The 12693-nt window shown below is 46.6% G+C and overlaps 1 protein-coding gene across 1 annotated transcript in view; it reads left to right on the top strand.

Annotated features, from left to right (window-relative positions):
* Nucleotides 1–231: 231 nt before the first annotated feature.
* Nucleotides 232–12693, top strand: part of ADSL (adenylosuccinate lyase) — a 47304-nt gene continuing 34842 nt past the window's right edge. The window contains exon 1 of the mRNA XM_054031171.1: nt 232–460. Coding sequence (XP_053887146.1) covers nt 305–460 — 156 coding nt within the window. The 5' untranslated portion in view covers nt 232–304. The remainder of the gene's footprint in view (nt 461–12693) is intronic.

Raw genomic sequence — 12693 nt, 5'->3', positions numbered from 1 at the left:
GCAGCGGGGCCGGCCTGCCTCCCCGCTCCGGCCGCGCCCCAGGACCCACCCTCAGCCGGGGCGCCTCCCTCGAACACGGGGCGCTGCGCCCTCCTCTGCCGCACTAACCTCCTGCCGTATTTCACGCTCGGAGGAGGACTAGACTGTTTTACGACGGTCGGTGCGGCCACGCTCTATCCTCCCGACCTCCTGCCGAATTCCACACAGAGGGGGCCGGCTCTCGCGCTCTTTCTCGAGCCTGACGTGCGGCCGGCGCGTGCGATTCCCGCGGAGGTTGTCCTGCCGCGCGCTGCTCGCTCGGGCCATGGCGGCGCCCGGCGCGGAGGAGGACGTGTTCGGCCGCTACCGCTCGCCGCTGGTGTCGCGCTACGCTAGCCCCGAGATGGGCTTCAACTTCAGCGAGAGGAGGAAGTTCGGCACGTGGCGGCGGCTCTGGCTCTACCTGGCCCAGGCGGAGAAGGTACCGGTGGGGTGAGACCGAGCCCGGCCCCGGGACCTCTGCCCCGCGCGCTATGGGGTGCGTGTGGGGGATCCCACGGGCCCAGCCCCACTGCTGAGGGTGCAGAAGCACCTGCCAGGTCCTCGCCGGGGGAGGGATGCGCGTTTGACAGAGGGGGAAACTGAGGCACGTGGCGGTTCGGGGACTGCCCTGGGGGCCCAGTGGCGGAGCCGGCGCCGCTGACTGCTCGCCAGACTCTGCTGCCGGGGGCGGGGCTATGCGGCACGTGGAGGGCTCCTGGCTGCCCTCGCCCTTTAGCAGCAGCAGCGCGGTTGGAGTTCCCTGACTAGGGGGCGAGGAAGGGGGAAAGCCCAGCCACACGCCTAACCGGGGTGGTAGCGGGTGTCCGCTTGTCCCATGCTTTGGAGCTGGGTTAGAGGCAAAGAGGGCAGAATCTCGTAATCTTGAGGGATGGGATTAAGAAAGAGGAAATGGGGAGGGGTGGGGTGCTAACGCTGTAGCTGATTTTGGCAAGGGGGGAAATGGGATCCCAACCTGAGGAAAAGAGAAGGTACCACAAAGGAGACCTTGGCTGACTGGGAAGGGTGCAAGGAGAGAAGACAGATTCTGGTTTTCAGAGGTTGCTTTCTTCACCTTCACTACAACTTTCCTGCTAGGTCTGATTGTGCACAAAACTCATGCAGGAAGCTAGTGGCTGAAGTTCAAATCCTTCTTTATCATAATAAACTACAGAGGTATTGGCGAAAGTTAATGTAGTACATCATATGTGTCTCAGTTAAAGTACATTGCCCACCCAGATTAAAACCCAAGATTGATCCTTACACTCCTCCGTTCTTTTGCTCTTCACTGTACATCTGTTGCTAAAGTGATCTGCAAAGTGAGAAGGGGGAGAAATGGATTTGTGCCCCATTTTGCATCTTTATGCTGTATAAAGAAGGCCTGAAATGTTTTTTCTGATGATATTTTTCATTAGAAATCTAGGCAGGGAGACTCTTTGATAACTGAAGAGCTAGTGAACAATGACATCACTTGAGCAAGGGAGAAGAGATTTTTATTTGGACCGTTGAACATATTTTTAACATCTACTTAATTTTGATGACTAGCCTTTTAGTTTTAAGGAAGCCTTTATCAAAGATGCAGCATCTTCACCATATCAGTTATTATGTTAGAGCTCACAATAAACATCCTTGCGGCCTCTCCTGGGTTCTCCAGCAAGAGCAGGGAGACCTGATTATTCTTGACGTTTCTAAGCTAAGCAGAGAAAAACATAATAAAAAAAACATCTTTCAGGCCACCTATATACATAATTTAAAAAAAAGCAAAAAAGGGCACAAGCTTAACTTCATATGTAGTTCTGTGCAGGTCATCCTCTGTAATGCAGCATGGTGCCGTTTCAGAAAAGAGGTTATTGACCAGGCTACCAAGCTGTGACTTTTTGTTTTACCTACACTCCCCCTGAACTCTCCATTCCTCTGTGAAGTGAGTTTCGTAAAGCTACTGTAAACAGTTCTGAAGGAAGGAAGGGTTTTATCTTCTGAGCCCTTCTTCCATTAGTGAGCTGCTTGCCTGCCAGGGGACTTGGCTGACCTGGAATATTCTAATATTTAAAGTGTCCTCACCTTGGTGTAAATCTGTGTCATATGCAGTCATTAAAGTGATCCTCAGCCAATGGCTCTTATGGAGCCCATATTTCTGGGATTAGACTAATCTTGGGCAGAGTGAACAGAATGCTCATTCCAGGAGTGCTTGCCACATTGCCTGATACATACACAGTAGTACAGTGAAATTGAAAGAACAAACAAGCACTTAGAATGTAGAAATTGAAGGAAGAGGAGACTTACTCCAGGCTTTTTCCTAGTAACCATGAGGGGGAGTGGTTGGAAAAGACAGACTGTGCTGAATGGATTTGCAGAGAGCCAAGACATTAAATAATCATAAAAATGTAGGCTTGAAAGGGACTTCAGTAGGTCACCTATTCCAGTTCTCTGCACTGAGGCAGGACTAAGTATTATCTAGACCAGCGGTTCTCAAACGTCATTGCACCATGCCCCCCCTTCTGACAAAAATTACTACATGACCCCAGGATGGGGGACTGAAACCCAAGCCCACCATAGCCCTGCCACCCTGGGCAGGAGGGGGGGGACAAAGCTGAAGCCCAAGGGCGTCTGTCCTGGGCAGGGGACATGTAACCTTAGCCCCCTTTCCCAGGATGGTGGGACCCAGGCTTTGGCTTCGGCCCTAGGCCCCAGCAAGTCTAACACCAGCCTTGGCAACCCCATTTAAATGGGGTTCCGACTCAGTTTGGTGTCCCGACCCACAGTTTGAGAACCCCTGATCTAGACCATCCCTGACAAGTATTTGTCCAGTTGGTTCTTAAAAACCTTAAATGATTGAGATTCCACATTCTCCCTACATAATTTGTTCCAGTGCTTAACTACCCTTACAATTAGGAAGTTTTTCCTAATGTCTGACCTAAATCTCCCTTGCTTCAATTTAAGCCCATTACTTCTTGACCTGTCCTCGGTGGTTAAGGAGAACAATTTATCACCTTCCTCTTTATAACAGCCTTTTACGTACTTTAAGACTGTTTTCATGTGTATCCCCCTCAGTCGTCTTTTCTCCAGACTACACAAACCCAATTTTTTCAGTCTCCGCATGGGTCATGTTTTTTAGACTTTTAACCATTTTTGTCGCTCTCCTCTGGATGTCCATCCAGCAAAAGATGTGTATTGACAGGCAGATTCCAGCCATGCAACAAAACATTGATCAGTATAGCAAGCTACCACCTTTTGCCCACTCCTCACCAGAACTGTGTGAACCAATGGCTTGTGTTTCTGCGCAACACTCAAAATGAGCCCATCCCAGATCCACTGGGTCTTTGTGCTTACTGGAAGGGTGTGAAGGGACAAGTGCCTAGAGTGGCAGAGGTTGCCCTACCTTACATCTTCCTCCATCAGCTCTCTAGACACAGCGAGAAGCTATAGTAAATATAAAAAAAATCTACTTACAGACAAGAGGGAATCACTTTCTGAGGAAAACACTAAAAGGATAACCATAACGTACCACAATGGAGATGTCTGCTGGAGATGGCAAAAATGTTATTTAAGTTTGTCAATTTATAATACTACTCAGCAATAAACAGTTGATTGTGAAATTATTTAATCCAATTTGAAATTAATTTAAGCATTCTTTCAGAATATAGGAAGCTTGAAAGTAGTGAGTTTAATTTAGAACGGCAGCAATGACTGCTGCAAAGTTGGATTATTTTATGTTTAGTGCATTATTTTTATTTTTTAATCAAATGTGATTTTAGTTAAATTGACACTGTTACAGGCTCTTACTTCTGTTGACTTCTTGTGTTACTGTACAGCAATGTCAGTTTGGTCATATGACCGAGTGCTACTTTAAAAAGTGATTTAAAATATGTTACTTTTACTGTGTAGTGTATATCTGCAGGGTGTTTTGTTTAAATTGGAGGATTCCCAAACCTTGTGCTTATGGGTTTCCCTGTCTTCCTTTCTCTCTGCCAGCTCTCCCTTTTTCTTCTGCCCTCTCAAAATAGAGTTTTGTTTCCAGTGAGTAGGAGTTCTGTCCTGTGATATCTTGAGTATTCTGGCCCCATTGGGAGGAGGGAGACTGTTATTTTTATCCATGTGTTCACATTCCTGAGGAGTTACAGCCTTATGATGTCAGTCCTGGACTGGAAGTGGCGTGGGAGTAAGCTACACTCAGCACTTGTTAGCTCGGTCATTTGTCAGTCGCAGACTGTTAGACACAATCACAAGCAATTTCCTCTGCACTCCATCATGGGAGATGTGCAGTATTTCTAGTTAGGTGCCTATAACAGGAGACAACTGATGCGGAAGTGAAGTGTGGGAAACGCGGCTCTTTAAGAACACAGGCCTGTTCAGAAAGCTCCAAGCAAGGACTTTCCCCACCAGCAGACTACCGCTGGGAATGTTAAAATGCCAATAATGATTACAGGGACCCAGCCTACCCTTTGCTAACATGGCTCATGAAACCATACACCAGCCACCTCGTCAGCACCTAGGAGCGCTTCAGCTTCAGGCTCAGCAGCTGCAGAATGACAGCTGAACATGTCTTTAGTCGTTTGAAGGGTCGCAGGCATTGTCTACTTAAAAGATTAGACCTCAGTGGAAAAAAATATCCCAATGGTTATAGCTTCCAGCTGTGTGCTGCATAATATCTGTGAAGCAAAGGGGGAAAAGTTTACCCTAGGGTGGAGGGCAGAGGTGGAGTGAATGGCTGTCTGCTGAATTTGAACAGCCAGATACAAGGGTTATAAGAAGAGCTCAGCACAGAGCTGTATGGCTCAGGGAGGCTTTGAAAGACCATTTTAATGGGGGCCAGAGTAGCGTGTGTTGCTCTACCTGGCCTTGCTCTTTTGCAGCCCGGTATGAATCTTGTAGTGAGTGCTGTGTGTGTAGTAGTATAACATTGCCAATGCACCTATTAATATTGTCTGAGAATGATGTTGTGGGTTCTGTGACAAAATGAAGTAACAGTAAATTGGTGGGTGTCAGACACGTTCAGCACAAGCCAGCATATGTTGTGAACTAATAAAGTTGATTTATGTTCCAGAAAACAGAATTTTATTCTGCATCATGAACCAGGAAAAAAAAAAGTAGAACTTTATAGAACTTAATAAATTAAGGGAACACAACTTATGAAGGGGAAAGAACAGTCAGATACACATACACCAACCGTGTCTTTCACAGTTCGGTGCATGTGCAGCTGTGATTGTCTTTAATGTCCCCCCAAATTGGATTGGTAGGGGTAGTACAGTGTCCCTGATGCCATGTGGAATGTTGAGGGGTGCTGTAAGGTGGTCCCAACATTGAGTTGTGTATGGGTTGCAGATGGAGGTGAGCCTGGGATCCTTGGACCAGCAGATCTACCAGCATCTGCAGCAGGTCTGTTTGCTGCCTGTGAAGCCCCATTATGTCCTGATGCATCTCCCTTTCCTTGTCCTGCTTGGACTCCTGGGCCTTCCTCCTCTCCACTCTTTCCTTCTCCATGCTGTCATCCTCCAGGCCCTGGGCTCGTTCTCTGATGCAGCACAGGCTTGCAGCATCTTCTGGAACATGTCATCCTGAGTCCTCTTCTTTTTCCTCCTTATCAGGCTTAGCTGTTCTGTAGGTGTGTGGGGCAGGAGACTCTGACTTTGTCTACACTACCTCACTTTTAGTGCCACAGTTGTGCTGCCACAGCTGTGCTTTTAAAAGATGCGCAGTGTAGCTGCTGTTTGTCGGCAGGAGAAAGCTCTCCTGCCAACAAAAAAACTTCCATCCCCCACGAATGGCAGCAGCTTTGTTGCTCTCCTGCCAACAAAGTGCTGTTCACACCGGCATTTTTCATTGGTAAACTTTTGTCATTTGGGGGAGGGGGGGTGACACTTAACACCCCTGAACGACAATGAAATTTCCAGTGTAGACAAAGCCTCTGAAGGCCACAATACCAGCAGCTGCAGACACAACACACCAGGGTACCTTTGTCAGTATATTCACAACAGAAATCAAACCTTAGGATACTGAACTCACACCCTTTGATCCCCACAAGTTGTAAGCACTGCGCTCTGGCCGACCGGGGAGAGCAGGGCCCCGGCCGGGCTAGCCACCCTCCCCCTGGCGCTCCGGCCAGTCGGGGAGAGCGGGGCCCTGGCCGGGCTTGCCGCCCTCCCCCCGGCGCTCCGGCCGGTCGGGGAGCGGTGGGAGGCTTTTTTGTCGGGGGCGGCAAAAAAGCCAGAGCCGGCCCTGGTCTTGGTGACAGCACTGTGAGGCTAAGTGACTTTTTAGTTGGGTCTGGATACTCAAGGTGCTATTGCCCTTCCTGAAGCATATTGTTTTTAGTTCCATTTTGGTAGTAATTAGCTAATGGGTTCTCCAGGAAATCCCTCTGTCTCACCATCTCTCCCCTCTGGGTGCAATAATACTAGATCCCCATATCTCAAAACACTTCAGCCAGTTGGATTCCTCCTCCTGGAAAGAAAACCACTTTTAAAATGCTGTGTGCCATTGGAGCTTTCTGACTAGTTAGGGGTTTGACATGTTTCTGACATTCATATTTGTTAAATGCAAAAAAATTACATCTTCAGATTTTCAATGAACAAAAGTCAGTTGATTAAAAAATTAAGGCTTCTACATCTGAGTTACATCTGCTAGGTTGCAAATAAGGTACTATGTGTAACAAGATAACAGATTATGCCCTTAACTTTCTATGTCAAATATAGTTTCACAATCTATGGGAAATGGCTCAAAAGTGCATTGCAAGCTTGAGTCCTCTAGGGTACACCCTAGGGTTGAGAAACAACAACATATTTAGCAAAATCAGGAGTTCTAGAAACCAAGCAAGGCTAAATGAAAAAGAACCTCTTTCACAGACTTTAAGGCCAGAAGGGGCTTTTATGTTAATTAATTTGACGTCCTGCACATTGCAGGCCACAGAACCTCACCCACCCACTCCTGTAATAGACTCGGAACATCTGGTTAATTTATTGAAGTCCTCAAATCATGATTTAAAGACTTCAAGTTACAGAGAATCCACCAATTGCATTAGTTTAAGCCTGCAAGTGATCTATGCCCCTTGATGCAGAGGAAGGCAACCCCTCCCCCTCCAAGTATCTCAGCCAATCTGACCTGGAGGAAAATTCCTTCCTGACCCCAAATATGGCAATCAGTTAGACCCTGAGCATGTGGGCAAGACCCACCAGCCAGACACCTGGGAAAGAATTCTCTGTAGTAACTGAGTCCTCCCCATCTAGTGTCCCATTACCAGCCATTGGAGATATTTGCTTCCAGCAGTTGCGGGTCAGCTTCGTGCCATTGTAGGCAGTCTCAGCATACCATCATCAAGCTCAGTCTTGAAGCCAGTTAGGTTTTTTGCCCCCACTGATGCCCGTGGAAGCCTGTCCCAGAAGTTCACTCTTCTGATGGTTAGAAACTTTCATCTAATTTCAAACTTAAACTTGTCAATGGCCAGTTTATATCCATTTGTTCTTGTGTCAACATTGGTACTTAAATAACTCCTTTCCCTTCCTGGTATTTATCCCTCTGATGTATTTAGAGAGAGCAACTATATCTCCCCTCAGCCTTCTTTTGGTTAGGTTAAACAAGCCAAGGTCTTTGAGTCTCGTCTCATAAGGTAGATTTCCATTTCTCTGATCATCCTAGTAACTCTTCTCTGTACCTGTTCCAATTTGAATTCATCTCTCTCAAACACAGGAGACCAGAATTGCACACAGTATTCCAGATGATGTCTCAGTGCTTTGTATAATGGTACTAAAACTTCCCTGTCTCTACTGGAAATACTTTGCCTGATGCATCCTAGGAGTGCATTAGCCTTTTACACAGCTGGCTGCATCACATTGGTGGCTCATAGTCATCCTCTGATCAACCAGTACGCCCAAGTCTTTCTCCTCCTCTGTCACTTCCAATTGATAAATGGCCAGCTTATAGCAAAAATTCTTGTTAGTCCCAAGTGCCATGATCTTGTACTTTCCACTGTTAAATTTCATCCCAGGGCCGCTGGGGGGGGGGGGGGGGGCAAGTGGGGCAATTTGCCCCGGGCCCCACAGGGGCCCCCACGAGAGTTTTTTGGGGCCCTTGGAGCGGGGTCCTTCACTCGCTCCGGGGGCCCCGGAAAACTCTCGTGGGGCCTGGGCTCCTGGAGCTTCTGCTCTCGATCTGCGGCGGCGGGTCCTTCCGCGGCGGGGCCCCCACCGCCGAAGACCCCAGGCTCCCTGAATCCTCTTGGCGGCCCTGTTTCATCCCATTTCTATTACTCCAACATTCAAGGTCGTCCAGATCTTCTTGTATGATATTCTGGTCCTCCTCCATATTGGCAATTCCTTCAAACTTTGTGTTATCTGCAAATTTTATTAGCACACTTCCATTTTTTGTGCCAAGGTTATTAATAAAAATGTTAAATAAGATTGCTCCCAAGACCGATCCCTGAAGAGCTCCACTCCAGCCTGACAGTTCACCTTTCACATGACCTGTTTTAGTTCCCTATTTAGCTAGTTCCTTATCCACCTTTCAGTTTTCATATTAATCCCCATCTTCTCCAGTTTAACTAATAATTTCCTATGTGAAAATTTACTGAAATCCAGATAGATCAGAACTATTGCATTTCCTTTGTCGAAAAAAAAAATCAATTATCTTCTTGGAGATCAGGTTGGTCTGGCATGATCTAGTTTCCTGGTCATATTTTCCCCCTTTCTTAAAAATAGGTACTGTATTAGCAGTTCTCGAGTCACAGGGTACAACCCCCGAGTTTATAGATTCATTAAAAATTCTTGCTATTGGGTTTGTAATTTTGTGCGCCAGTTCCTTAAATATTCTTGGGTGGAGATTATCCAGGCCCCCCAGTTTAGTGTGTCATAACTATAAAGGGAAGGGTAACAACCCTTCTGTATACAATACTATAAAATCCCTCCTGGCCAGAGGCACCAAAATCCTTTTACCTGTAAAGGGTTAAGAAGCTCAGGTAACCTGCCTGACACCTGACCAATAAGGGGACAAGATACTTTCAAATCTTGTTTGTGCTCTTTGTTTTCGTGGGTGTTCGCTCTTGGGACTAAGAGGGACTGGATATCAATCCATACTCTCCAAATCTTTCTGAACAAGTCTCTCATATTGCAAACTTGTAAGTAATAGCCAGGCAAGGCGTATTAGTTTCTTTGTTTTCCTCAACTTGTGAATGTTCCCTTTGCTAGAGGGAGGTTTATTCCTGTTTTGCTGTAACTTTGAAACTAAGGCTAGAAGGGGGTTCCTCTGGGCTCTTTGAATCTGATTACCCTTAAAGTTATTTTCCATCCTGATCTTACAGAGATGATTTTTACTTTTTCTTTTTAATAAAATCCTTCTTTTAAGAACCTGACTGATTTTTCCATTGTCCAAAGACCCAGGGGTTTGGGTCTTTGATCACTTTGTAACCAATTGGTTAGGATATTATTCCCAAGCCTCCCCAGGAAAGGGGGTGTAAGGGCTTGGGGGGATATTTTGGGGGAAGAGGAACTCCAAGTGGTCCTTTCCCTGTTTCTTGTTAAATCTCTTGGTGGTGGCTGTGTACCAGGTTTTAACCTAAGCTGGTAGACATAAGCTTAGGGGGCTTTCATGCGGGTCCCCACATCTGTACCCTAGATTTCAAAGTGGGGAAGGAACCTTGACATGGTGGCAGAGCGGTGGGATCATTTTTTAACCAAAAGCACAACAGGACTTTAAAAGGACACATTTTTCTTGTTAGAGTTTTTTTTTTTTTTTTTTTTTTTCTCTGCCTGAAGGCAGAGGGGTCAAGTTATAGTAGCAAAGGAATTCACAAGCTGGGTTGTTTCTGTTTTGTTTGTTTGTTTTCTTTCTTTCTAATTCTTGGGTATAGCTAATTTAAACCCAGAAAGGCTGAACACTGAATGCTGTGAAAGTCTCTGGCCTAGTCTTCACTTACCGGCTGGTCCGGAGGCACGCCATCGATGTTCTGGGATCGATTTATCGCGTCTGGTTAAGACTCGATAAATCGATCCCGGAAGTGCTCACAATCGACGCCGGTACTCCAGCTCGCCGAGAGGAGTACGCGGCGTCGACGGGGGGAGACTTCCGGCCGCGTCTGGACCGCGGTAAGTCCGGAGTAAGGTACTTCGAATTCAGCTACGTTATTAACGTAGCTGAATTTGCGTACCTTAGTCCGAACTAAGTGTAGACCAGCCCTCTGTTAACTAAGCAGCCCCTGAGCTGAGTGCATCCCAGTTTCAATGAACTGCAGAGGGGGTGTGGCCCAGCACAAGAAAGCAGGAAAATGAGTACCAGTGATGCTGCTAATAAACTAGAGCTGGCCAGACTGGAAGCACAGGAGAAAGAAAAGGAGTATAAGAGACTGATCGAATTAAAAAAACTCAAGAAGGAAGCTGCTGAAAGAGAAGAGAAAGCCAAAGAGGCTGCCCACCAGAGAGCTATGGAGGCAGAGAAAGCCATCGAGGCTGCCCACAAGAGAGCGATGGAGGAGAGGGAAAGAGAAAGGAAGCATGAACTGGAGTTAGAGAGGGCAAGGGATAAGCAGGATATACCAGACAACCCTAGCAACCCCCTCCAGGTACCGCTTCCCATCCCAGAAAATTCCCCACCTACAAGGCAGGCAATGATACTGAGGCCGCCTTAGAAAATTTCGAAAGGGCCTGCCTTGGGTACAGCATCCACAGACCAGTACATGGTAGAGCTGAGAGTCTTGTTCAGAAAGGTTTGGGGAGCATGGATTGATGTCCGGTCCCTCTTAGTCCCAAGAGCGAGCACCCACGAAAACAAAGAGCACAAACAAGATTTGAAAGTATCTTGTCCCCTTATTGGTCCTTTGGGTCAGGTGTCAGCCAGGTTACCTGAGCTTCTTAACCCTTTACAGGTAAAAGGATTTTGGTGCCTCTGGCCAGGAAGGATTTTATAGTATTGTATACAGGAGGGTTGTTACCCTTCCCTTTATAGTTATGACAAGTCCCATTAAATTGTTTGAGTTTGACTTCCATCTCAGATGTGGCAATTTCTACTTCCATATCCTCATTTCCATTAGTCACCCTGCTACTACTCCTAAGATCCTCATTACCCTTATTAAAAACTGAGGCAAAGTATTGTGTTGGGCCATGCCTAGATTATCTTTAATCTCCACCCCATCCTCAGTGTTTAGCCAGTCCCACTCCTTTCTTTGTTTTCTTTTTATTTATATGGCTATAGAACATTTTACTGTAGGTTTAATTTCCTTTGCAAGATCCAACTCTGCTTGGCTTTTGGTAGTTCTCACTTTTTCTCTATACTTTCTGACCTTCAGCAGGTATCTTTCCCTGCTGATCCATCCCATCTTCCATTATTTGTAGGCTTCTGCTTTCTCCTAATAACCTGTTTGAGATCCTTGCTCATTCAGCTTGGTTTGCATCCCTTCCTTATGAATTTTTTCCCTTTTTTTGGGATGCAGGCTTCAGACAGTTTCTGCAACTTTGACTTAAAGTAATTCCAAGTTATTTCCTTCCTTCCAAGCTGCTGCCCTGCCACAGATCCATTTCTGTCCTGTCCCAGCTCTCCCACTGCAGTCCTTTCCTTCCTCTCAGTCCTTCACCAGGTGCAGAGCTTGATGCATCCTCAGGCGGAGCATCATCCACTACCAGCAACTCCTCCTAACACTCAGACGTCTCTGTTTAGTGCCTCCATGCAAACCAGCTGAGTTCTTGCTGTGATTCCAGGTCCACAATCTTTTGCTGCCCCAAAGAGTTGTGGGATTTGGATGAGTCCCAATCTGTGGATGGATTTTTGGGTCGCAGATGGGAAAGGTTGAAAACCACTGGACTAAAAATATGGTGCCTGAGCAGTGGGGCTGAGTTATTGTTGGTCTCAAATCCTTATCTTTTGATTATCCTGAGATGTGTTTAATCCAGCACTGACGTTGAGAATTCAGTGTATTTTGTTGCATTAATTTTCTCACCAAAAGGAGAGAGCTGCAGCACAGTGCCAGCAGGTGCCATTTTGCATAAAAATTGAAGTACTGTTAAATTAGGAGAAACTACCGTATATACTCATTCATAAGCCGAATTTTTTTTAGTAAAAAAGGGACGCACCAGAGACGGGGTTTGGCTTCTGAACGGGTGTAGAGAGGGAGAGTGGGACACAGCCCCTTCCCCCAACAGAGGGAGCAAGGAGAGGCAGCACAGAGACAGAAGGGAAGAGGTGAGGCCAGAGTCTCTCCACTTCTGGCCACGCTGCTCTCCCCCCTGCCTCCAAAGCAGCTGCAGCTCCGGGGCCTGCGGACGCTCGAGGTAAACAAACCATCTCGGACCACCAGCGGCTTATCCTGATGGGCCGGGAGCCAAAGTTTGCCGACCCCTAAATTATAGGGTCGGCTTATGAACGGGTCATAAAAAAATTCCATTTTTACTTATCCATCTTGCAGGGGTTGGCTTATAAACGAACCGGCTTATGATCAAGTATATACGGTATCTTCTTGACCTTGATAACTTACACAATTCCATGTTTGTGAGATTTGTACAAAAGCATAATTGTGTAGACCAGACAATAAGGAATATAGCAAAATACCATCTGCCAGTTCAGACTGTGGGACATGCACTTTTGCACAATTGAAACACACTGTTACTTATGCGCATGTGCAAATACCTAGCTTTAAACCTTTAACTTGAAAGGAATGGAATCAATTTGCCAGCTAGTGAGTTTTGTGGGTTCCTGCTA

The sequence above is a fragment of the Malaclemys terrapin genome, chromosome 1 (assembly GCF_027887155.1).
Source record: "Malaclemys terrapin pileata isolate rMalTer1 chromosome 1, rMalTer1.hap1, whole genome shotgun sequence".
NCBI classification, from domain to species: domain Eukaryota; kingdom Metazoa; phylum Chordata; order Testudines; family Emydidae; genus Malaclemys; species Malaclemys terrapin.
Note: the sequence above shows the minus strand (reverse complement) of the source record. Positions and strands in the feature narration are given on the sequence as shown.